Source organism: Prionailurus bengalensis, chromosome B1, assembly GCF_016509475.1.
Source record: "Prionailurus bengalensis isolate Pbe53 chromosome B1, Fcat_Pben_1.1_paternal_pri, whole genome shotgun sequence".
NCBI classification, from domain to species: Eukaryota; Metazoa; Chordata; class Mammalia; order Carnivora; family Felidae; genus Prionailurus; species Prionailurus bengalensis.
Window position 1 is genome coordinate 165,654,467 of NC_057344.1, and position 23,919 is coordinate 165,678,385.

Here is a 23,919-nt window from a genome sequence, read left to right on the forward strand (position 1 = left end):
AGGTTGACATAGGGAAAGAAATCTTTAGGTTAATGTTGAAAGAACCGTTATTTATGTCTTCTGCAGCTCCGTCAGGAGACAGATTACAGTTTTCGTAGTTTAATGTATCAAAAGGTATGGGCCTGCTTTCTAAATGGTTGAATTTTCTGTTTTTCAGACAGTAATATGGGGAACAAGTGGGTTTCTAGAATGTGAAGCTACTAGAATTTTAGGGTTACAGATTACGTTACAGATATCAGCTTCAGTGTATTAATCTTACAGACGACGTTGCAGGGCCCTCAGTGTGTGAGGTTGATCACAGTTCCGTTTTTGGTTAGGGCAGAGAAACTTCCTCTATGCTATGAGGCTCACTCGTGTATTTTAACGGGATTCAGGATAGGGATGGACAAAGACCTGTCACATGAAAAGAGACAAGAGCAGGGGAGCTTGCTGGAAACACTGTCACTTCACACATGACAGATGGATGAGACTCTGGCCTGGGCCTCCATGGTGTGTGAGCTCTAAGCTGTCAGCCCCTGCAGAAAAAAAAAAAACCTCTTGCACTGGGACAGAATTAATCCTCACGAGCATCTCAGAGCAAAAAAGGATCCTGTTGGTTGTATGATGATTTGTGATTCTAAGACCCTGCTGATTTAAAATGCAGATGAATGTACTTTTGATATAAGAGGTTTTTCTTTCAAGTCTATCCAGTGACAGTAAGGGCGACTAAAAACAGTGACGGTCTGAAGTAGATCCTTTCATTGCCTTTGAGGTTTGGCTTCTGAAGTCAATACCATTAAGGCTTAAATTAAGTGAAATCATTAAGTCCTCTAATACATGTTGAATACGATACAATACGTGGTTGCTAGATCTTGCCAAATATTGTATTTTCTTGTGCTTGATTTGTGTAAGAGTATTCAGAGGGGAAAAAAAACTTGGAAATAGGTTTTTGAGAAATTTCTGTTAAACAGAATGATACATATGTATATATAGCACTTGTATGTACATACTTACACCTGCATGTTAGCTAATTGTGTTGTGGGCCATCTAAATGTCTGTATTGCTTATTGAAGAAAACTGGATTTGCAGAGTTTCATATAGCACTGGAAAAAAAATCAGGCATTGATTTTTTTTTTTTATATAGGTTTGATCTCCCAAGTAATGGAATTTCCAAGCTCACTGAAATGTACGATCATCTGTTGACAAAACATGATATTGAGATGAATTGCTAAGTATCACTCCTAAAGAAGTATCTAGCTTGAAAAACGTTGTGTGGTTAGGGGATGTTTATGAGTGAGAAACATTTCTTTGTTCTGGAGAATGTGATGGACAGTGTAGGATCATAGTGAAGTGAAATTCCTATAAAATACTAAATTTCAGTTTAAACCTCAGACAAATACTGGAGGTTCTCTGAAACCATTCCTCAATTCTCTAACACTTAGCATGGCCTGGATTCCGACATCATTCACTCTTTTCTTTCCAAAGGTTTGTACCATGTGTACTGAATAAATATTTTTTTTCCCCATGGAAATGCTCTTTAATTTCGAATACAAATAGAAAAATAATTCTAGTTAAACTTTATTTTAATCTTTAAGCCATATATTTGGAATGCATCTGGTCTGTGAAGTGAAGAATAAGTGTAATTAAAAGAGTCATTCCTTATTCATCCATTAAAAAGGATGAGATCCTGCCATTTGAATTAACATGGATGAGCCTAGACGGTATTATACTAAGTGAAATAAGTCAGGCTGAGAAAGACAAATACCCTACGATTTCACTCATAAGTGGAGCCTAAAACAAAACAAAACAAAACAAAACAAAACACCCCCCAAAAACCAATGTGGTAACCTGGCTGGCTCAGTTGGTGGAACATATGACTCTTGATCTCAGGTTTGTGAGTTCGAGCCCCACACTGGATATTGAAATTAGTTTAAAAAAATAAAGCAAAATTCCTAAAAAATCATGGAAAGAGCCTAAATGTCCATCTGTTGACGAATGGATAAAGAAATTGTGGTTTATATACACAATGGAATCCTACGTGGCAATTAGAAAGAATGAAATATGGCCCTTTGTAGCAACATGGATGGAACTGGAGAGTGTTATGCTAAGTGAAATAAGTCATACAGAGAAAGACAGATACCATATGTTTTCACTCTTATGTGGATCCTGAGACACTTAACAGAAGACCGTGGGGGAGGAGAAGGAAAAAAAAAAAAGTTGGAGAGAGCCAAAGCATAAGAGACTCTTAAAAACTGAGAACAAACTGAGGGTTGATGGGGGTTGGGAGGGAGGGGAGGTGGTGATGGGCATTGAGGAGGGCACCTGTTGGGATGAGCACTGGGTGTTGTATGGAAACCAATTTGACAATAAATTTCATATTAAAAAAATAAAAAAATAAAAAGCAGTGATAAATGTAAAAAAAAAAGCAAAATCCCTAAAAAATAAAAAAAAAATTGAATAAACAAGCAAAAAAACAAATCAGACTTGTAAATACAGAGAACAATCTGATGGTTGCCAGAGGGGAGAGAAGTAGGGGGTTGGGCATACTGGGTGAAAGGGGGTGGGAGATACAGGCTTCTACTTATGGAGTGAATTAGTCACAGGAATAAAAGGCTCAGTGTAAGGAATATAATCAGTGATATTGTCATAGTGATGTATGGTGACAGATGGTAGCTATACTTATGGTGAATTTAGCATAATGTAGAAACTTGTCAAATCACTATGTTGTATATGTTGTATACCTGAAACTAATGTAACATTGTGTTCCAATTATACCCAGAAAGAAAGTCATTCTTCCATAACTAAGGCTATTTTCTGGTCTAACTTCTTTTTTACACTAATGAAATACTGAAAATTAAAACTCATGGTGGAGAGCCACTATAAAACTTGAAAATGACATATTGAACACATGCCATTTTTAACTTTTATTTTCTGTTTACAATTCTGATTAAAATCAAACAACTTAAAAAAATTTTTTTAAAGTAATCTCTACACCCAATATGGGGCTTGAACCTACAATCCCAAGATCGAGTCACCATGCTTTACTGACCGAGCAAGCCAGGTGCCCTTAATGTCAAGCAACTTTTAAGAAAGAATTTTCATATGCTTTATATGTGGAAGTCATTATAAATTTTGTTTTAATTTTTTTTTAGTGTTTATTTTTTAGAAAGAGAGAGACAGAGCATGAGTGTGGGAGGGGCAGAGAGAGAGGGAGGCACAGAATCCGAAGCAGGCTCCAGGCTCTGAGCCGTCAGCCCAGAGCCCGACGCGGGGCTCGAACTCACGGACCGCGAGATCATGACCTGAGCCGACGTCGGACGCTTAACCGACTGAGCCACCCAGGCGCCCCTATGTGGAAGTCATTATAAAGGCCAGAACATTAATACCAACTTTCATAAATATGTTGGTATATCTCTAAGCCATCTGTCAAATTCCATTCATATGTCATTTCTTCACTGAAGTAGTCCACAACACTTTGAAGAGAGGTAATTATTTCCTCTTTAGTGGTCACATACTAGCAGTTTCTAGAGGCTACTAGTGTTCCAAAACACTTTGCCCATACCACTTTTATAGCCTCTTAATAGATTATATTGTGGCTCTTTGTTTTTAAGTTACTTGTTCCCATGCCTCCCTAGAGCAAAGATCATATCCTGTTCATCTTTGTGATACATAGTTCCTCATACATTATGGCTATGTAATAAATGTCAGAGCACATTGTTACATGAATGTCTGAAGCTGTTCCTGTGGGCAAATTAGCTCATGAACTGAAAATGGTGAAAAGATGGATGAGTGCAGAAGAGGAAACACTGAAGGGAAGGAAAAAGGTTGGCAGAGATTAGAGATGAATGAAATGAAAAAGGGGTGGTCAAGAATGATATAGTACATTATATGTTTCAGTTACTATTGGTATGTAACAAACCACCTTAAATGTACAGACATTGGGTCCTCCTTAATCTCTCTCTGTTTTTGTTCTTGAAGCTTTTTTTGAAGAAACTTTCTCTGTAAAAAAAAAAGCAAAAAAACAAAAAAAAAAACAACGAATGCAATGATGAATTGGATTCTTTATTCCTATTTTAAAACAATAAAAAAAGAATATGTGGGGCGCCTGGGTGGCGCAGTTGGTTAAGCATCCGACTTCAGCCAGGTCACGATCTCGCGGTCCGTGAGTTCGAGCCCCGCGTCAGGCTCTGGGCTGATGGCTCAGAGCCTGGAGCCTGCTTCGGATTCTGTGTCTCCCTCTCTCTCTGCCCCTCCCCCGTTCATGCTCTGTCTCTCTCTGTCCCAAAAATAAATAAAAAAGTTGAGAAAAAAAAATTAAAAAAAAAAAAGAATATGTGGACCTAGATGAAGGCTTCATATTAAAAACAATTTAGAATACTGTAGCCTAGGAACACATATTGGTATTTGATTATTTTATATATAATTTCCAAATTACTTTTTAAAAAATTCTCATGTTTTCTCCTAGCAAAAGATGAGAAATCATTTACCCACTTGAGAAGCTTGTTATTCACGTCTTGTTTTCACTAGTTATTATTTTCCTCCGAAGGAGCAAGAAGCAGAAAGGGAAATACTTGCTGGACATCAGCACATCCCTCGTGGCAGGAGAGTTACTGCCAGAATATTATCACTTAAAGTGAATTTACTTACATTTCATAGCAAGTAGTGAAAGGAAAAAACAAAAAACCTAATTCAGACATTTTCCTGAAAAATAAAGTGAAAACATGTTTATTCTATCTCATATATAGCACCATTTAGGTTATAATTGCTAACTCTTAAAGTATGAACCAAATATTAGTTGTTTCCTTGAGAGAAGTTTTCTGATGAAAATGCATGGCAAAAAATTGACTGCCTTTACTCTATATTTGAATTTGTTAGCACAGTTCTAAAGAGGGTCCCCCCCCCCCCCCCGCAAAAGCATTAGAAAGCTTTTATCAGTTTCTACAAAGGTGTATCTGTTTGGTAGGATAAAGGTTAAACCACTACAACACAGAAACCATTATATGAAGTTTCTAAAATAAAACAGAAGTATATTTCTCTCTCATCAAGTAGGTTAGTGAGTCTAGGTTGGTGGGGCAGCTCTGTTCCATGAAGTCTTTCAGGGGCCATGGTGATACCTTGAATGCATAAGGAAAGTTGAGTCTGTTATGTGTACTTCCCAGCTGGTAGTCACGTGGAAAATGCCCCAAATCCAGGGAAAGTAGCTTGTCTTTAAATTGAAGATGGTCCACATATCACTTCTTCACACATCCCTTTGGCTTTAACTTAGATGGCTGCGCCTAACTACAGGGAAGGTTGGGAAATATGTCTAGCTGATATGTCCAGGAAGAAGGATAGCATGATGGGGCAGGTCAGGGGGCAGGGAGGAAGCAAAAAACAGTCAGCCACAGTGTATCTTAGCATCTTAGTTGTAAATCGTGTTTTGATACTTCTGTTGGGTTATTTTATTGTTTTTACAAACTGCAAGGTCTTCATTTACCAGTGGCACTGAGTATGACTGAAGCAATTCTCCAACATTACTCTCATTCCTGACTTCCTGAAGACCCTCATCTCTTGAATGTTTCATATTATTGACTATTGCATCGCCTCGTTCAGCAATAGGGAATGACCAGCAAAGAAGCAGAACCCAGTAATGTGGAAGGAATATTTGATTGAGGCCTATGCGATCAGTGATTAATGAATATTTTCATGTTCCAACAACTTTTGCTTCTCTCTAGAACCACTGAACTATGAATGTCCTTATGAATCTCCCGGATAGTAATTAAATTTGTCAGTGCTTAGAGGTATTGCATATAGTTGGTTGCTTTTCTCAAAACTTTTCTCCATTCATTTCTCTCTCTCTCTCTCTCTCTCTCTCTCTCTCTCTCTCTCTCTTTAACCAGTGGGGAGACCCCACCCTCAATCACAGCCAAAGACCGCAGGGGGTCCTGCAGTGTGACACCGAAACCTGTCTTAAAGAGTACATGTTAAATCAATGCATATAGCTGTGTTCCATGGACAAACAGAAACAAGTGTCCTTAGTGCAGCCCTGCTCAGTCTATTTCTAGGTTCCCTTGCCCCCAGTCCAGTGCCTTAATCATCCACCATATGGCAGTGGGCTCGGGTAGGGCATACATGACCAGGAGAGATGAGGCAAGTCAACTGGCCTCTGCAACTTTTGCCCTTTGACCCAGGAAGTCTTCTCTTCTTCCTTTCCCTTCCCTTCCCTTCCCTTCCCTTCCCTTCCCTTCCCTTCCCTTCCCTTCGCTTCCCTCCTCTCCCCTCCCCTCCCCTTCCCTTCTCTTCCGATATTATTAGTGGTAAGTGATTATGGCTTTACTAGGTATCTTGATGGTTGGATTCCTCATTGGTCCAGCTTCAATAGGTCAGCAGGAAAGTACTCAAAACTTAGAGTACCATTAGTCTGGTACTCAGATTTGCAACACTGGACAGAGAATGTAGCTTCTTAGTGGTTTGGGTTTCTCATTTGTGAAACAGTGACAGTTTCCGTTACCTACTTCAGAATATTGGTGTTCAAAGACTAATGTGTTAAGTTTTCCAAACTTTATTTATTTATTTAAGTTTTATTTATTTTGAGATAGAGAGAGAACACAAGTGGGAGAGAGGCAGAGAGAGCATCCCAAGCAGGCTCTGCCCTGCCAGGGTGGAGCCTGATGTGTGGCTCGAACCCATGAACCGTGAGATCATTGAGTTACATTCTATCTTCAGCTGGAAGTCTACGTGAGGAGAATTTTCCTTCATTTGTATCTCTGTGGAACTTTAGTAGTTTTCTTTGGCCAAGCTTTCCCATTAACCAACGAAGTATTGAAACAATAGAGAACTTTTAATTGTATGGTGTGGAATGGTGGAGGGAGCCCTTCACTTGGAGTCAGGATACTTCGTCTAGTCTTGGCTTGTGTGCCTTCCTTCGGGCAAGTCATTAAACTTTTCTGAACCTCAGCTTCTTAATTTGTAAAATGAGTGAGATAGATGATGACTAGCATTTCTTTCTTTCTTTTTATATGAAATGTCAAATTGGTTTCCATACAACACCCAGTGCTCATCCCAACAGGTGCCCTCCTCAATGCCCATCACCCACTTTCCCTTCCCTCCCACCCCCGGCTAGCATTTATTTCAACTCAAATGGTATGTTTCTGTGTAAGGCTATTAATACCTCCCATAAACCATATAAATCTATAAAACATCTCCCTTATAAATCCTATAAAATGCATTTAACATATTTTCTACTGCCCCCCATGTTGAGACCTTTTGTGTCTAGAACTACAGGTGAGCCACACCCCATTCATCCTTCTGGGCCTTCCGAAAATGTACCTTCCAGTCGGTAACTATGTTATTACTCACTAGCCTGGGAACTATACGTTTGCATATGGCCTGTTTTCCAGGGCATCGCCTGCTTTTCCCTTACAATCCATTGTTTAAGTTGTCATTTTCTTTTCTTTTTTTCACGTTTATTTATTTATTTTGAGAGAGCGCACGCGCATGTAGGCTCATGACCGGGGGAAGGGCAGAGAGAGAGAGAGAATCTCAAGCAGGGTCCATGCTGTCAGTGCAGAACCCAACTTGGGGCTCAGTCTCACAAACTGTGAGGTCATGACCAGAGCCGAAATCAAGAGTTGGACACTTAACTGACTGAACCACCCAGGCACCCCTAAGTTGTCATTTTTACCCTGCATTGAAAATGTGTTGCACAACGACGAAGAGATGATTTCTGAGGAAGTGCTATTGACATGTCAACAGTTTCTAAGGGAAAAAAAACGAGAGTACTAAAATTTTACTTTAGAAGAAGGAGGACCAACTGAGATGCAAAAGGAGCAAGAGCTTTTTCTTTGACTTCTTAACTTAGAATAACTAATGGGTTAATTGGATCCATCACCCAGCTGTTTATTGAGAGGCTGCCATAAACACCAAGAGTGCTGTAGTTAGTGTAAGAGCCCAATCTCTTCCTTTAGGATAGTGACTCTCAAATCTACCTGCATGTTAAATCATGAAGCCCTGGGCCCTACCTCAGACCAATTGAATAAAAATATTTGGGTGTAGGGCCCGGACATTTAAAAACATCTTCCTATGCATTAAAAAAAAAAATGTTTATTATTTATTTTGAGGAGGGCGGAGGGGCAGAGAGAGAGGGAAAGAGAGAATCCCAGGCAGGTTCCATGCTGTCAGCGCAGAGCCTGACTCAGGGCTCGAGCCCACAAACCATGAGATCATGACCTGAGCCGAAATCAAGAGTTGGACGCTTAACCAAATGAGCCATCCAGGCACCCCCCCCCCCAGGTGATTTTAATGTGTGCTTAAGGTTGAGAACTATTTCCTTAGGAGCTTGAAATCCAGGCGAAAGTTAAAAACTATACATTAATTGCTATAGAACACGGAAGTCTATGATGAGTGATATAGAGATCATGGGTGCATGAATTGGAAGGCATTTAATTAACTGGAGTCATCAGGGAGGCATTGAAGAGCTGAGTTTTGAGCCAGTGGAGTTTTCATACCAACTACTTTGACGGGGTGTGGACTATTTGAAGAGCAGTGGGAAGGACAGATTGGATGTTAGGTTGTAGCCAGGTTGTGATTGTCCAGTGTCCATATGGGGATTTTGACTTTATCCTGCAGGTGGTAGGAAGGCTTTTGAGGAGTCACTGAGGACTTCTGGTGGATAAAAAAGGCATGAGAACTTGGTGTCTTTGAAGATGGATCCGATGGCAGTGAGGGGTGTGTCATTTGAACAAAGTGAGACAAGAGCCCATGGAAAGAAAGGCCAGTTGGAAGGCTGCTATCATCATCCAGATTATAATGCTCTGAGCTAGGAAAAAGGCAGTGGAATTTAAAAAATAATGATAGTAAACATTTGTATGGAGTTTTCATAATCAGCAAGTTCTCACGTCTCATTAAAATTCACAATAACCTTGGTGTATTTTGTAAATATTTTGTAAATGAAGGAACTGGTATACAGAGGTTAAATTGTGGTAAAGTAACCTTACTGAAATACGGGTCCTAACTGGATGACGACAGAGAAGTAATAGGGGGTTGCAAGGGCTCTTCTGGGGCATCATGTTGGATGTGGACGTAGTAGAATTCCTAGTGGCTAACTCAGTGTCAAGGCTCTGGCTGTGCTCTCAGGTACCTCCTTATGTTCTTCACATTGACTTCTGTTGCCTCTGTGGTTTGATGTGCAATGACTTTTTATAAATGTGTGGTGAAGGGAAGGGAATAAAAGGCTGTTGTCCATTCAACTTCCATCAAATAAGAATTTTAATGTATTTTCTGAGTATTTTTGGTTTTCAGATAGTTAAATTTTATTGAATTTTAGAAGGCTTAGTCTAGGTGTGGGGGATCCACGTACAGGGCTGACCTTATCCAGATGTAGGTTAGCTGTGACCAGGTAGATTTCCTTTTCTCTTGTGGTTGAGACAGGAGCCATAGGGAAGAGAATTATGGGTCCTGGTATAAACATTGGAGAATATCCTCACGGCTGGGGTAACTAGGATGTTTAATCAGGATTACATCCTTATCAGAGCTGGAGATTGACTCCTATCCATCACTGTGGTAATTCATTTTGTTCGCAAATCCACCAGAGCTGTGTATGCATCTGTTTTGTACACCAGGATCCTGAGGCAACTTAAATACCAGCCTAAATCATCCATGCATGTGATGAAATGCACTTTTTCATCTGAGATATTTGTTTCTCTGCAATCAGATAGCAGAAGAATGTGCCAGAAACCTATGGGATGCTGGGGAGGCACAAAAGGAATGAATCATCATCATGGCAAATCTTGATTAGATTTTCTTATGAAATGCTGGGAGGAGGCGGGGGAAGAAGAGGAGGTTGAGCTTTTGTGCCCTGGGTAGTTTCAGTCCAGGTGCATAGACTAACGTTCACCGGCTACAGCCATGGTGAGGGTAAGTGCTATTTTGGTAATTTGGAATGAGAACATCTTTGGAAAATTAAGATGTCCCCTTTTATTTCAACTGTTTATCTTCTCATTTTAGAATCCTGGGATCTTCAATGGCAGGAGACAGAGTGATCAGAAGCCCGAGATGAATTTTAACACTATTCTAGAAGAGATTCTTATTAAGAGGTCACAGCAGAAAAAGAAGACATCGCCCTTAAACTACAAAGAGAGACTTTTTGTGTTAACGAAGTCCATGTTAACCTACTATGAGGGTCGAGCAGAGGTAGGAGACAATAAAAATTCATTCATTCTGCTTTCTGCATTGATAATATTTTATAATATTATTTCCCCCCACCCCAAAATCGTATGGAATACATTTTAGGTTAGTGAAGTTTAAGTAATAATTTTTTATCATTTGGATCTGAATATAAAGTTTAGAATATGGCGAGAAAGTCTCTTCATTATGGTTTCGTGTATATGGATATACTTTTCATATCAGCCTACTGTATTAGTCCTTTCAAGAAAACATTTCTACAATGGTTTTATATATATATTTTTAAGTTTATTTATTTATTTTGAGACAGAGAGAGAATGCATGCAAGCACATGTGCAGGGGAAGGGCAGGGAGAGAGGAAGAGAGAGAATCCCAAGCTGGCTCTGTGCTGTCAGTGTGGAGCCTGATGCAGAGCTTGATCCCACATACTGTGAGATTGTGACCTGGAAATCAAGAGTCAGACGCTCAACCCACTCAAGCCACTCAGGCACCCCACCACATTATTCCTTATGAAATCCATTAAATATATTGTATTCATGGATCCATCCTATAACCTACTGTATTGTGTATCAAAATCTGCTTTAGCTCGTATACACCGTGTCTTTGCCCCTTGCTTTATATGAATAGTTCTTCGTTATTAAGTGGAAATTATTTAAGACTCATTAGTGATTTCGTGGATCCAGCATATTGCTGAAGTTGACCTAAAGCAGAACTGCTCAACTTTTTTTGTGTGTGATAAGCAGCTACTGCAAAGTGCCTTTTATGAGAGGAAGGAGAAGTGGCTTGCTAAAAACCTGGTCAGTGAGCATGTGGCATAGTGAGGTCTTATCAGTTGCTTTAGCCTCTGGGTTTACCACCAGATGAGGCATGTGAATGTATAGTTGCCTCTGGCCGACCATTTTTCCCCTGGCATCTTGGGAATGCGTTATCTAGTACTGCCAGTCCAGCCATGCTCCTCTAGTAGAAGCACTCTTGGATTCCAGGAAGTGGATGGAGACCGTATTGCCCTTGTTGACCACATCTGTTAACTAGTTGGTTACAGTAGTTTGCTGGTGATCTTGTTGTTTGGTTTTATTTTATTTTTTTTTTTTAATTTTTTTTTTCAACGTTTTTATTTATTTTTGGGACAGAGAGAGACAGAGCATGAACGGGGGAGGGGCAGAGAGAGAGGGAGACACAGAATCGGAAACAGGCTCCAGGCTCTGAGCCATCAGCCCAGAGCCTGACGCAGGGCTCGAACTCACGGAGTGCGAGATCGTGACCTGGCTGAAGTCGGCCGCTTAACCGACTGCGCCACCCAGGCGCCCCCGGTTTTATTTTATTTAATTCTTCTTTTTCACCTAGAGTGCCTCTCTTAGATTGATTGATTTACTGTTTTTGGTTGTTTGTCTTGTGTGTTTTTGTTTGTTTGTTTGTTTGTTTACTCCCACTGATGTCTCTGTGTTTTTGTTCCCCTAATTCAGAGAGAACGGCATTGTTTCTTACTGGTTGTTTTTAACTCTGTTAATTTCTGTTGTGGCTTGTCATGGCGACTTGTGGAATTCTGCAGGTTCATGTAATATAGGACTAAAGTCCTTTATCCACCTTCTTAAATCCCTGAAATGCTCAAGACCCAAACTTGAAAAACTCTTTTAGTGGTAAAACTTGGCCTGAGATGAAGTTATTTTTAGTTTTTGTTTGTCCTAGTTAGTGTGATTTTTTTTTTTTTTTGCATGTGTGTGTGCAGAAATATTAATGTTTTTATTTTTGTATGGTATACGTGCTATATTTCATTTATTAAATCTGAAAAATTTACAGTTCCAAAGGGTTTCAAGTAAGACCAGAAATAAGAATTTTTATTTTATTTTATTTATTTTATTTTATTTTATTTTATTTTATTTTATTTTATTTTTATATTTAAAGCTTATTTATTTATCTTGAGACAAAGAAAGTATGCACACACGCCCAAGCACAAGTGGGAGAGGGGCAGAGAGAGAGGAAGGAAGAATCCCAAGCAGCCTCTGTGCTGTCAGAGCAGAGCCTGATGCAGGCTCAAACTCATGAACAGTGAGATCATGACCTGAGCTGAAATCAAGAATCAGTCACTTTAACTGAGCCACCCAGGTGCCCTGAAAAAAAAAAAAAAATTATAAAGTCTACAATAGATTTTTAAAATATACCTTTTTTAAAAGTTTATTTATATTGAGAGAGAGAGAGTGAGCAGAGGAGGGGCAGAGAGAGAGGGAGAGAGAGAAATCTAAGCAGGCCCTGCACTCTCAGTGCAGAGCCTGACACGGGGCTGGAACCCATGAACTGTGAGATCATGACCTGAGCTGAAATCGAGAGTCCCACCGCTTAACCGACTGAGCCACCCAGGTGCCCCTAAAATAGATTTTAAGGGAAAACAACAAATTTTTGCTGTATAGTAATTACTTGTTATAATTTGAACGTAATGTAATAAGTCTACAAAAAGAACAGAAATAGAACTGTGAAAGTGGTAAAACATGGTAGTTTCTTAAACAAAAAAAAGCCTCAGAGCCAGTATTATCTGCTTAGAAATATGGACTGATACAATTGAAATGTGTTGCACTTATTAAGTCACTTTGAAGATGATAAATATACAAGGTTAAAAGTGCCCTAATTATTTTAGATTAAGTGGAGTAAAGAGAAGAGTGGAACCCTTTTTATTTCAGAACCTGGCCCATGTCTTGTCTGGGAGCAGCCTCAGCCACTATGAGAACCAGAAAGGACAGAATGAGGAAGTTGTCACAACACTTAAATACTCAACTTTGGGCATTCAACATCAGGGTCCACCTCCTTTCTGGCTGCTAACTGGTCCAGGGAGCCTAGTCCTGCTTTAACCTCCACTCTGATGAGCTGGGCATGTTAATCCCTCCTGGATTCTTTTTCTCAGGGACAGACGTTCACTAGCATATGTAGGACTTTCAGCTTGAAACATGGTTGCAGATTTGTTTGCCTCTCACAGTTAAAAATAAATCATTGTCCATATTAAAAAGCTGGGAATTTTAAGAGAAGAATCTGAATTTTTGTAAAAATAAAAGTCTGACAATACTGGGCTGAGTTTCTGCATGACAACTCTCTGCCTGGTTTCTAGGTAAGCCCGAGAGTGCCCCACTTTTGTGTTTCTTCCCTGTTTCGGTTAATGTGCTCAGTTCTCTGTTTTCTATGGGTAAATATTCCAGTTTCCATCTCCCCAGTCCTAGAAGCACTGATCCAAAAATGTCTGTGACTTGGGTAACTCATAAGAATCAATAGGTATCAATATTATATGTTTAAATATATGTATATAATACCTATTGATTATATCGATATAATTATATTATAATATATATAATATATATTATTATATAATAATTATATATTATATTGATTACATATATATATGTGTGTATATATATATATATATATATATATATATATAGTCAAAATCTAAGACTAGAGGTGAATTAGAAAAACCATAGGGACCATTCAGGGGTTAGGATAAATAGCCCTAGAGATATTTATTTTAGTGGTTCATAATTCTGTTTTTAAGAGAAAAACAGTGGGTAGGCTTTTGATTGACCTAGTCACTATGATTCCTAGAGTCTTCATGGCAGTTAAAGGCCATTAATGTTTTATTAAAATCCTCAGTTAATCATAATGTGACTCAGATGTCCATCTTCCCCTGGGTCTGTGAACCCCAGCTCCTCCAACATGAAGGCAACAAGCTTTTCTTCCTATTAAATGCAGTTTATTGTGCTTTTTGAAGTATGCTAAGAAATTCTGTTCTAGAATGATGAGAAATTTAGTCCTGCTGTTTCTTCCAAGTCTGATATTGGCAGAGTTGGGTTCCAGTTTCTGCTGTGGGCTATTCCTTGGTTTGTCCTCCCTTGTTCTCATTGCCCTCAGTTAGCTCGTGTTTCTGTGCATTCTAGTGAACTGAGAAGAGATCTTCTTGGCAATTTATATTCTTTGCTCTTATTCATTATGACATAAAACATAGGTCCTTGGGGTTCTCATAAGTGATCTTGTTCTCTGGTCACGGAACCACATGACACATGGGCTAGACCCCCTGACATGCCAGGGGAGCCTCCCTGTGGAATTGAGATGGGATTCAAGGAAGAGCAGGGCTGGAGCTTAAACAGGAAAAAGGTCTCTGGTGAGAAAAGGAGAGGAGAGATCTCTAGATGTGGAGATTTGGAATGACAAGAAAAATTCAAGTAGTGTCTAAATCTACAGTTATCATTAGCTAAGACATCAGGAACTTGTTACAATTGGACCTTGGTACCAAGGTACTAATTTGGCTGGTTTGTTGTCTGTAATACTGTTCCAATATGGAAACTGGCAAATAGTTTATAAAGTCAAAGAGTAAGGTCACTGGTTGTGTCAGGGATCCCCAAGGCTGTCCCCAGGTTTGGTGATTCACTAGGAGAACACACAGTACTTGGCATATAGTTGTCTTTATGGCTATGATTTAAAAAAAATTTTTTTTTTAATGTATGTATTTGAGAGATAGAGAGAGACAGGGTGTGAGTGGGGGAGGGGCAGAGAGAGACCTACACAGGACGTGGCGCAGGCTCCAGGCTCTGAGCTGCCAGCACAGAGCCCCAGGTGGGGCTTGAACTCATGAGCTGTGAGATCATGATCTGAGTCAAAGTTGACACTTAATTCGCTGAGCCACCCAGGCACCGCTTTATGGCTATGAATTTTGACCGTGGAAGGAGATAGAGCTAAATTATCAAAGGGAAAAGACACGTGGGGCAAATCTATAGGAAACCAGACACAAGTTTGCAAGAGTCTTTTCTCAGTGGAGTCTTCAAAGTGTGTGCATAATTCTTCTAGCACTCACTTGCGGCAATAATGAAATGTTGTCTACCAGGGAAGCGCATTGGAGACTTAGCACCTTTTCATTGGAAGCTGGTTACATAGGCACCCTTTGTCTAGCATGTACCAAAATTCCAGACTCCGCAAGGAAAGTAGGTGCTCAGCATTAAACCATGTTGTTTGTTCAAACAGTTTAGGCACAATGAGCTATGTTTATCAGTGCTGGGAATGGTAGGACCCTCTCAGAGTCCAGGTTCCCAGATGCCAGCCAAGGGCCAACCTGGTAAAGAGGCCTTTCTCTAAGCCGCTAGGTCTCTAGGACTATTGTGTTAACTCTTTTCTGCACATTAGTAGTAATAGTGACACAAATTATTGAGTAGCACATACAGACGAGGCACGGTGCTGGGTACTTTACATACATTATTTCCTTTATTCCTCAAAATAGATGTTTTATTAGTTCCCCCTACTTAAAAAATGAGTGAGGCTTAGAAAGCTTAAAAACTTGTATGAGGTCATACACTAATGAGTTGCAGGGTTGTTTCTTGAAAGCCTATTTTTGAAAGAACCTTGATAGTCTGGGGAAAATTAGAAAAAAAAAATCTATTAAATCTCTCTGTAACACAGATGAAATTTTATGTTAAAGCTTTTCGACACTATTTTTGTTTACTACTTTCAGTTATGATTTTTTTTTTAAATCGTCTTTTTGGTAGAAGAAAGTCAGCACTAGTCAGGGTTTTTGTCCTGGCTCTGCCACTATCTAATTGGACTTCATGAAACAATATTCTTCAATCCATATATCTCTTTACGCTCTCAACTCCTCTTTTGTCATCTCTATTTCAACCCAACACGCATTCGATCTTTTACCAAATGCTATGAATTCTCCTTGCCTTCATCACAACCTTATTGCAGTTCCCAACTCCATTCTCTTGGTGGATTTACTGCCCTATTTGATTCTATTCTTGGTCCTTAATCTTTTATTTATGTGGCCATCATAGGGATATTTAAAACCTGTAGCTTTGTATCTTCTTTAGGATCAAGTAAAAACTCCTGAGCTTGGAATGCAAGGTCCTTGATGCCATTTTTCCTTGTCTTCCCTCTTTCCTCCTTCCACCTCCTGCTGAGTCTTCTACCTGCTCTTTCACATTATGCCTTTCTTAATTTTTTTCAGTCTACTTGGCGTGATACGTTCCTCTGTCAGCCTGTGAGGATCCGTCTGTCCATCCCGCCTTCTATATTATCCATCAAAAATGTGTTGAGTGCCTAGCAAATGCTCATCTTTTCTGACTCACCCCAATGCCTACCTTCTCTGAAGCCTTCCCTGTATCCCTCCCACCAAAGGTAGAATCCCCCCCACCCCACCCCAGCCCTCTGTGTTCTGTGCATGTCTTTGTTGGTGGCACCTTGGTTACCCAGCTTTAACTGCATAAATGTGTCCCCCAGTGGACTTTAAGCTCTTTGAGGGCAGGGCTCATAGCTTTTCCATCTTTGTATTTCCAAAAGTCTAGTGCAGAGTTGAAGATTCAGTACATGTTGGATGGCTGCATGGATCAAAGGAGAGATGGGCAGACCTCAAACTTCAGAAGCAGGCAGGACAGGTTTATCTTAAACATACATCGTAAACAACCAGAGAGGTTGTCACACTGCTTATATGTAGAAGAGCCAGGATTTGAGTCCTTCCTATAATGCTACAGGTGCTTTCCTTATTTTATTCTAACATTCTTTGTAATGAGATGCTTGATATTATAATCTTTTACCCAGGTTAATTGTCAGGATGGTGAAGCAATCAGTTCTTAAGTATAATGGCGCATGTTTCTTGAATACTCTGGGTAGCCTCCTATATTTCTCTAGGGTCTTCTGGGTCTTATAGGGTTGTTCTCTTGACCACCCCTGGGAACCTGGAGATTCTTAGTGATCTAGACATAAGAGCCTATTAAGGTTCTGAGATGATGTGATGTTTGTCTTTTAGTTGTATCTTTAGACTAGGTAGACCTCCCAGTGGGAAGCATAGGTTCACAAGGCCCTGCTAATCACTACCTGAACATGTATAATTTTCAGCACTTGTTAGGATTCTGGGGAATGGATGTGGACTGGAAAAAACAGTTGCTTTTACAAGTCAATTGGAAGCATTTACATCAGACTCTAGAGGTTACCGTGTAGTTCACCAGCTTGTAAAAAGTAAGACAGTGAGACAGCTCTAAATACTCCACAGACAGAACAGTGGTTAGTGTCCTAGGGGTTTTATTTGTTTTGCTCTGAGAGGTCTCAACTATGTTAACCCATGAAAACTCATTTTCTAGTTGGCAGTTGAGTTTCCTTGTTTTGGAAATTAGATTGTATCAGCTTCTTGTCTTGTGTCTCAGTTTCCTTTCTTGTATCTCTTCTCCCACTTTTCATTCATATCTGTTTTCTTATTCTACTGTCCTGGATCTGACTTTCCTCATCATTAGTCACTTTAAAGGGCCAAGATCCGGGTCTGAAGTCCTACGATCTGATTTATTCCCTTAATTTGCCAAGTTAATCTATTTTCATTTAATGCTATTCATTTTTTTTTTTTTCTCTAGGAAGCAGAAACCTATTTAAGACAGAAGAGGGGGAGAATACCATTCCTAAAATTTGGGGGGGGTAACTTTTAATTTTGCTGTAGTTTCAACTTACAGAAAAGTTGGAAGAATAGTATAAGGGATTCTCAAGTAACCTTTATTCAGATTCACAAATTGTCTCTAGTTGCCCCATTTGCTCTATAATTCTCTTGGTCGCTGTCTTTCTCTTTATTTTTTAATTTTATTTTATTTTTAATGTTTATTTATTTTTAAAGGGGAGGGACAGAGAGAGAGGGAGACATAATATCCAAAACAGGCTCCAGGCTCTGAGCTGTCAGTAGCCCAACGAGAGGCTCAATCGAACTCATGGACCATGAGATCGTGGCCTGAGCCAAAGTTTGACGTTTAACTGACTGAGCCACCCTGGTGTCCCTCTGTCTTTCTCTTTAAATGAATGTTGTTCTCTGAACCATTTGAGAGAAAGTTGTAGACATTGCTCCTTTTACCACTTGAAAGGTCTTTGTGTATTGTCTAGGAACTAGGTCCATTCTGTTTTATAACCACAGCATAATGATCAAAGTCCAGACATTTAACACTGATACAATACTATCATCAAATCCAGAGTCCGTGGTCAAATTCATTCATCATGCCACGGATGACTGCATTGCTACTTCACTTCCTCCTCTTGCCAAGTCCTGGATAGAATCCTGGGTTACATGTTGCATTTTGTTGGTCAAGATGTAAAGTTTTTAAATGACCATGGTGAGAGGAGGAGAAATGTATAGAAGAGATGCTGGTTTTTTTTGTTACAGCCGATAACATGCCAGCTATCATATGAATACTCAGTGATTGTGTGTGAATGCCTACAAACGTGAAATCAGATTTAAAAACCTTTGCAGTCTATTCCCTTTCTCTCATTCTCATGGTCATCATTAGGAGTGGGGAGATCCCCCTCCTCCCAAAAAAATTATTGTAGCCTGGTCCACTAGGATGAGTAAAAATCACTTATTCCAGTTTCCATGTCCTCCCACCTTCAGTTTTAACTTTTATTCTCCCATGTTAAACGGTTGCTAAGGATCAGGCTATGATAGCTGTGGTTCATTCCCTTGAGTATTTGTATTACAATGAGACAAGAAGTATAAGGAAAATCAATATTTTTGTTCAAAAATGGTTACCCAGTTTATCTTATTCATAAGACTTAGCTCTCAGCAATTTTTAGTGACATCAAAAAGTCAAATTTCCCTCAAAGTTTTATTTAACAGTTTTTCCACTGAATATATTCAAAAGACTGTGCCATAGGCACTGAAAGCAATTATGAAAGGAACAATCCCCACAATGTTTGGAAATGGCATTATAGTTGAAATAAATATAGTGTTTCTCCCCACCTCTCTTTTCCCACCTGCCTATCTTGAAAGAAACTTCTCTTAATTGGAAATGTGTGTAACTTGTTGCAGTTTTTTTTTTTTTTTAAAGAACTGTGTTTGACAATCATGATTTTTGTAACATGAGTTTTATTTTTCCCTGTTGCATCATGACCTACTGGGTTGGGGATTCTTAGAAATCTTTGAAGCTACTTTTGTAATTAGTAGTTTCTAGTAAGTGTTTGTTGATGAAGATAGGTATGATAGCACTTATCCCGAGGGACTGTTAAAGAAGAGATCAAATTACATGAGCAGAGGAAGATTTGGTGGCAAAAGTATAGATTCTGTGGATTTTGGGGGGTGGTGGAGGTTGGAGGGGTTGGAGGCGTCCACTTGGCCAAGGGTTGGAGTAGGAGCAACGTGGGTCAGGGAGTGCCCCTTCCGTACAGAGGGGACAGCACGTGCAGATACCATGGGCATGGAAGGGGGTTTGCTATATTTGTGGAACCGTTCTGTTCTAGACCTATATAGGCTTTAAAAAAAAAAAATTTTTTTTTAATTTTGAGATGGGGGAGGGGCAGAGAGAGAAGAAGAGAGAGAGAAACCCACTCTCAGAGTGAAGCCCAACTCAGGGCTTGATCTCATGACCCTGAGATCATGACCTGAACCAGAATCAAGAGTTGGATGCTTAACCAACTAGACCTGTATAGATTTATATAACTGATAATTACCGGTACACGTGGATAATTGATTTGTTAGTAAGAAAGAATAATTATACAATTTTAGAGCTGGGAGGCATTTTTAAAATTTTTATTTATTTATTTATTTGTTTATTTATTTATGAGAGCATGGGTGGGTGAGGGTGAGGTGGGCAGAGACAGAGAGGGAGAGAGAATCCCACCATGTGCAGAGAGGGAGAGGGAGAGGGAGAGAGAGTGCGGAGCCCAGAGTGGGGCTTGAGCTCACCTGAAGCAGGGCTGGAACTCATGAACCGTGAGATCATGACCTGAGCCAAAGTTGGACGCTCAGCTGACTGGGCCACCCATGTGTCCCTAGAGGTGTTTTAAAGAATGACCCCCCAATTTTTCACTTGTGGGAACTGAGGGTAAGGAAATGATCTGCTTGAGTTCACCTAGTAAGCTAGTTGCTAAGCCTGGACCAAAACTCAGACCTGAATGTTCCTGTGTTAGCCTCTGATTGTATAATCCTAGTTCTGGGAAGGATGTAGTATTTGGGGTGCTCAGGTAGGTTGCTTGAGAGTACTTACGAGCTTGTACACAGAATGGGCACTATCTAGTGACTCTTAGGATACCTTTGCTTAAAAATACTAATCTCTTCTCGGCCTTTGAAGTTTTGCTCTTTTTGCACCTAATAGTTCCTTTCCTTTATCTCTAGTCCTCCCCTGCCCTCAAAGGTTATAAATGCCTTGCCCTTTTAAAATTACTGTTATTATAATAATAATCAGTAGTAGTATTATAGCCTTTTCCCTCACAAACTACATAATAATCTCCTTGAGGGCAAAGGAGAAACCTATCACACAATGCCTCGCACCCATTAGGATCTCAAAAAAGGTTTTGTTGACAATAATTACGATGGTGATAGTGTTTTGGGGGGGAGCAGAAAGGTCTTTAGAGACATTGTGGTAATTATTTCTCTTGCAATTTTGTTTCATTTTATTTTTTTTTAGGAGATACATTATTTAAGTTTAGAAACAAAGCTGCATTTCTCCAAACTAAAATGTGGACGTTATTTTCAACTACAGGAGTCTGAACTGTCAGAAGTCCTACAGCAGTTTGAGAAAGTGAAACTCCATTTTGAGTTGTTTCTAGGTTGTTTAGGACATGCTGCATCTTAGCATGGTTGAAACTGGTCAGGCACACACAGGGAATTATCTATAAAAGGGAGCGTAGAAACACCTGTGTTGTTCAGCAATTCATTCTGTGACTCTTAGAACTCCTGCCATTAATGGCCTTTGAATTTTGTGAATATACTGTACTTCTGAGATGAAATATTAAACTTTGACGATTACTACTTCAGATAATTGAAAACGGTGTAGTCTTATTACTAAAGCTCATTTACCTTTTTAAGTTTTGAAAAAAAATGTTTTATGTTTATTTATTTTGGAGAGAGAGAGAGAGAGAGAGAGAGAACCAGCGTGTGACCAAGGGAGGGACAGAGAAGGGGAGACACAGGATCTGAAGCAGGCTCCAGGCTCTGAGCTGTCAGCACAGAGTCCAACGTGGGGCTCAAACCCACAAACCACAAGATCATGACCTGAGCCGAAGTCGGACGCTTAACCGACTGAGCCACCCAGGTGCCTTTAAAATTTTTAATCATGGAGAATTGTCTATAATACTTGCACCCTTCCACATTACTGAACACCTAAAATGAAAAATTGCACCCAAAATAGTTGTTTGTTGAATAAAACTAAATGAATAAGAGACTTAAATGAAATCTCTCAGTGATTTTTAATAGATTTTGGGAAGGGAATTCCCCCTTCCCCCAATTATCCTAGTCGTATGAGAAAACTTTTTTCCATTCTATCTTTATTCCACATAATCACATAGGTATAGCTGTTCTTTAATTTTATTTGCCACAGCAAAAAGGAACATGAAAGTTATAATTCCCTGCTCGTGAGATTGTAACATGTGAATTTTTTTTTCATTTTAGAGAAACACATATATTATATATAATTGTTTATTTATAAATGGTATATATACATTATATATTTATAAGTTATAGAATGTATAAATCTTAAAGTATTGTATATATTTACTAAATCTATATTAATATGTTAATTATCTGGCAGAAGAGAGGTCATAAGCCCATACACTTTAAAAAAATTTTTTTTAATGTTTATTTATTTTTGAGAGAGAGAGACAGAGCACAAGCAGGGGAGGGGCAGAGAGCGAGGGAGACACAGAATCTGAAGCAGGCTCCAGGCTCCCAGCTGTCAGCACAGAGCCCGACGCGGGGCTAGAACCCACAGACCTCGAGGTCATGACCTGAGCCGAAGTTGGACACTCAGCCGACTGAGCCACCCAGGCGCCCCAGTCCATACACTTTTATTTGTTACACGGGCCTCACGTCATTTGTCTTGCTCATTATTTGAAGGATTTCGAGTACGTACAGTGTGCTAGGGGTGGAGGAATTAAAGGGTGCAGGACTCTGGCTCCGTTAAGCTTACAGGCTGCTTAAGTTATAGTTCTGCTTTCGCGGGCTTGTAATGACAGACTTTATTCCACTGCATCCACTGGGCTGTGAAGCTGGAGTTCCCATCCTCACACCCCACTGTTTGCCCTCGCCTGTGTATTTCTGGAGTATCTGGGACTCTTACACTTCACTTGCCCTTGGGTTTCCAGGGGTGATAGGGGGTGGTGGCACAGACAGGATTTCAAGGTTTCCTTCTGTTGTTAAATTTTAGTTGGCTTAGATTTCACAAAAGTGCAAGTGTTTTGCATACATATTGCGATACTGTGTACTCGCTAGCATCTCCGTGAGGCGTATCTGCAGATAACCAACAAATGTTTGCACTGTTTACTTTGCAAGTGAAGAAACTAGGGAACAAAGCCAGGTCACCTTCTCTGAATTGACATCCCATCTGACTAGATGAACCAAGATGTCTTATCTTTCTGGCTAATGTGCTGTCTGTTAAACCACATTGTGCTAATGACCGCAAAGGGGGCCTGACTTCCTTAAACATAACTTCACTGACCACCTGTATACATAGTTTCCTTCCTCCTTCCCTGCTTTGGCTCTGTGTATCAGACCTTCAAAAGGCAGTTCTTTTAACCTTGATGGTTTGTGTTTCTTTTTTTCCTCACTGCCCCCCTGTGAGGTGGGAGTCCCATGCATACAAGTAAATTAGAGTTTGTGGAAGAGACACCTACAGAGAGAAAAGATTTCTGTGAATGGTTGTGTGAAAGAGGTTGAAAAGGGTTATGCTTAGATGGTAACCCTTAAGAACTTTAAGGTGAGTTTGGTTAAATAGTTCATTTCGTAAATACTCGATTCTTCACAGAAAAAACTCACAAGTAACTCAATTAAATGTGAATTTAATCACTCATAGTCAATCCCAACAGGAGAGAACAGTGTCACAGCTGGAAAGGACGCCCTATGAATCTACCATAATATATTAAGTTTGTTTAACATTTTTTATGAGTTAAGCAAATGGAGTTTTAGGTCGATTCAGTCCCGACTAGGATTGATTACAGTACAACATCAAAATAAATGGTATAGATTTGAATTGTCGTGGAAAAAGGTGAGTAGCTTCATGCTAAAGATCAAATATGTAATTCAGAATTTTTCTTTTCTTAAAGAAAATGTTTATTTCTGAGAGAGAGAGGGTCCCAAGCAGGCACCACACTGTCAGCACAGAGCCCAATGCGGGGCTTGATCTCGTGAGCCGTGTGATCATGATCTGAGCTGAAATCAAGAGTCAGACGCTTAACCGACTGAGCCACCCAGGCACCCCAGAATTTTATTTTTAAGTTTTATTTATTTAAGTAATCTCTACACCCAACATGGGGCTTGAACTCATGACCCGAGATCAAGAGACGCATGCTCTTCTGACTGAGCCAGCCAGGTGCCCCGTTTTATTTTTATTTATTTTTTTTACTGGGTCATTTCTTTATTTTCAGATGTCCCATTTGATCACTTTTTTTTAATTTTTTTTATTTTTAACGTTTTTTTAATTTTTATTTTTTTATTTTTTTATTTTTGAGACAGAGAGAGACAGAGCATGAACAGGGGAGGGGCAGAGAGAGAGGGACACACAGAATCGGAAGCAGGCTCCAGGCTCTGAGCCATCAGCCCAGAGCCCGATGTGGGGCTCGAACCCACGGACTGTGAGATCGCGACCTGAGCCGAAGTCAGACGCCCAACCGACTGAGCCACCCAGGCGCCCCATTATTTGATCACTTTTTAAGCACGGGTGTGATGACTGAAACATCTGTAGGAAACAAAACCCAAATCCACTGGATGAGATAGTGTATTTCATGAGGTTCTCGAATCAATTTATCAGCAGTTGTCTGCTCTCCCTTAATCATAGGGAACTGCAGTTGTGGTCTAAGGCT

General features: G+C 39.8%; 1 protein-coding gene across 1 annotated transcript in view; it reads left to right on the forward strand.

Moving 5' to 3' along the window:
* TEC (tec protein tyrosine kinase) overlaps positions 1–23,919 on the forward strand; it is a 126,731-nt gene that overhangs the window by 26,649 nt on the left and 76,163 nt on the right. Inside the window, exon 2 of the mRNA XM_043572716.1 lies at positions 9,964–10,149. Within this exon, the coding sequence (XP_043428651.1) occupies positions 10,012–10,149 (138 nt within the window). The 5' untranslated portion in view covers positions 9,964–10,011. The remainder of the gene's footprint in view (positions 1–9,963; positions 10,150–23,919) is intronic.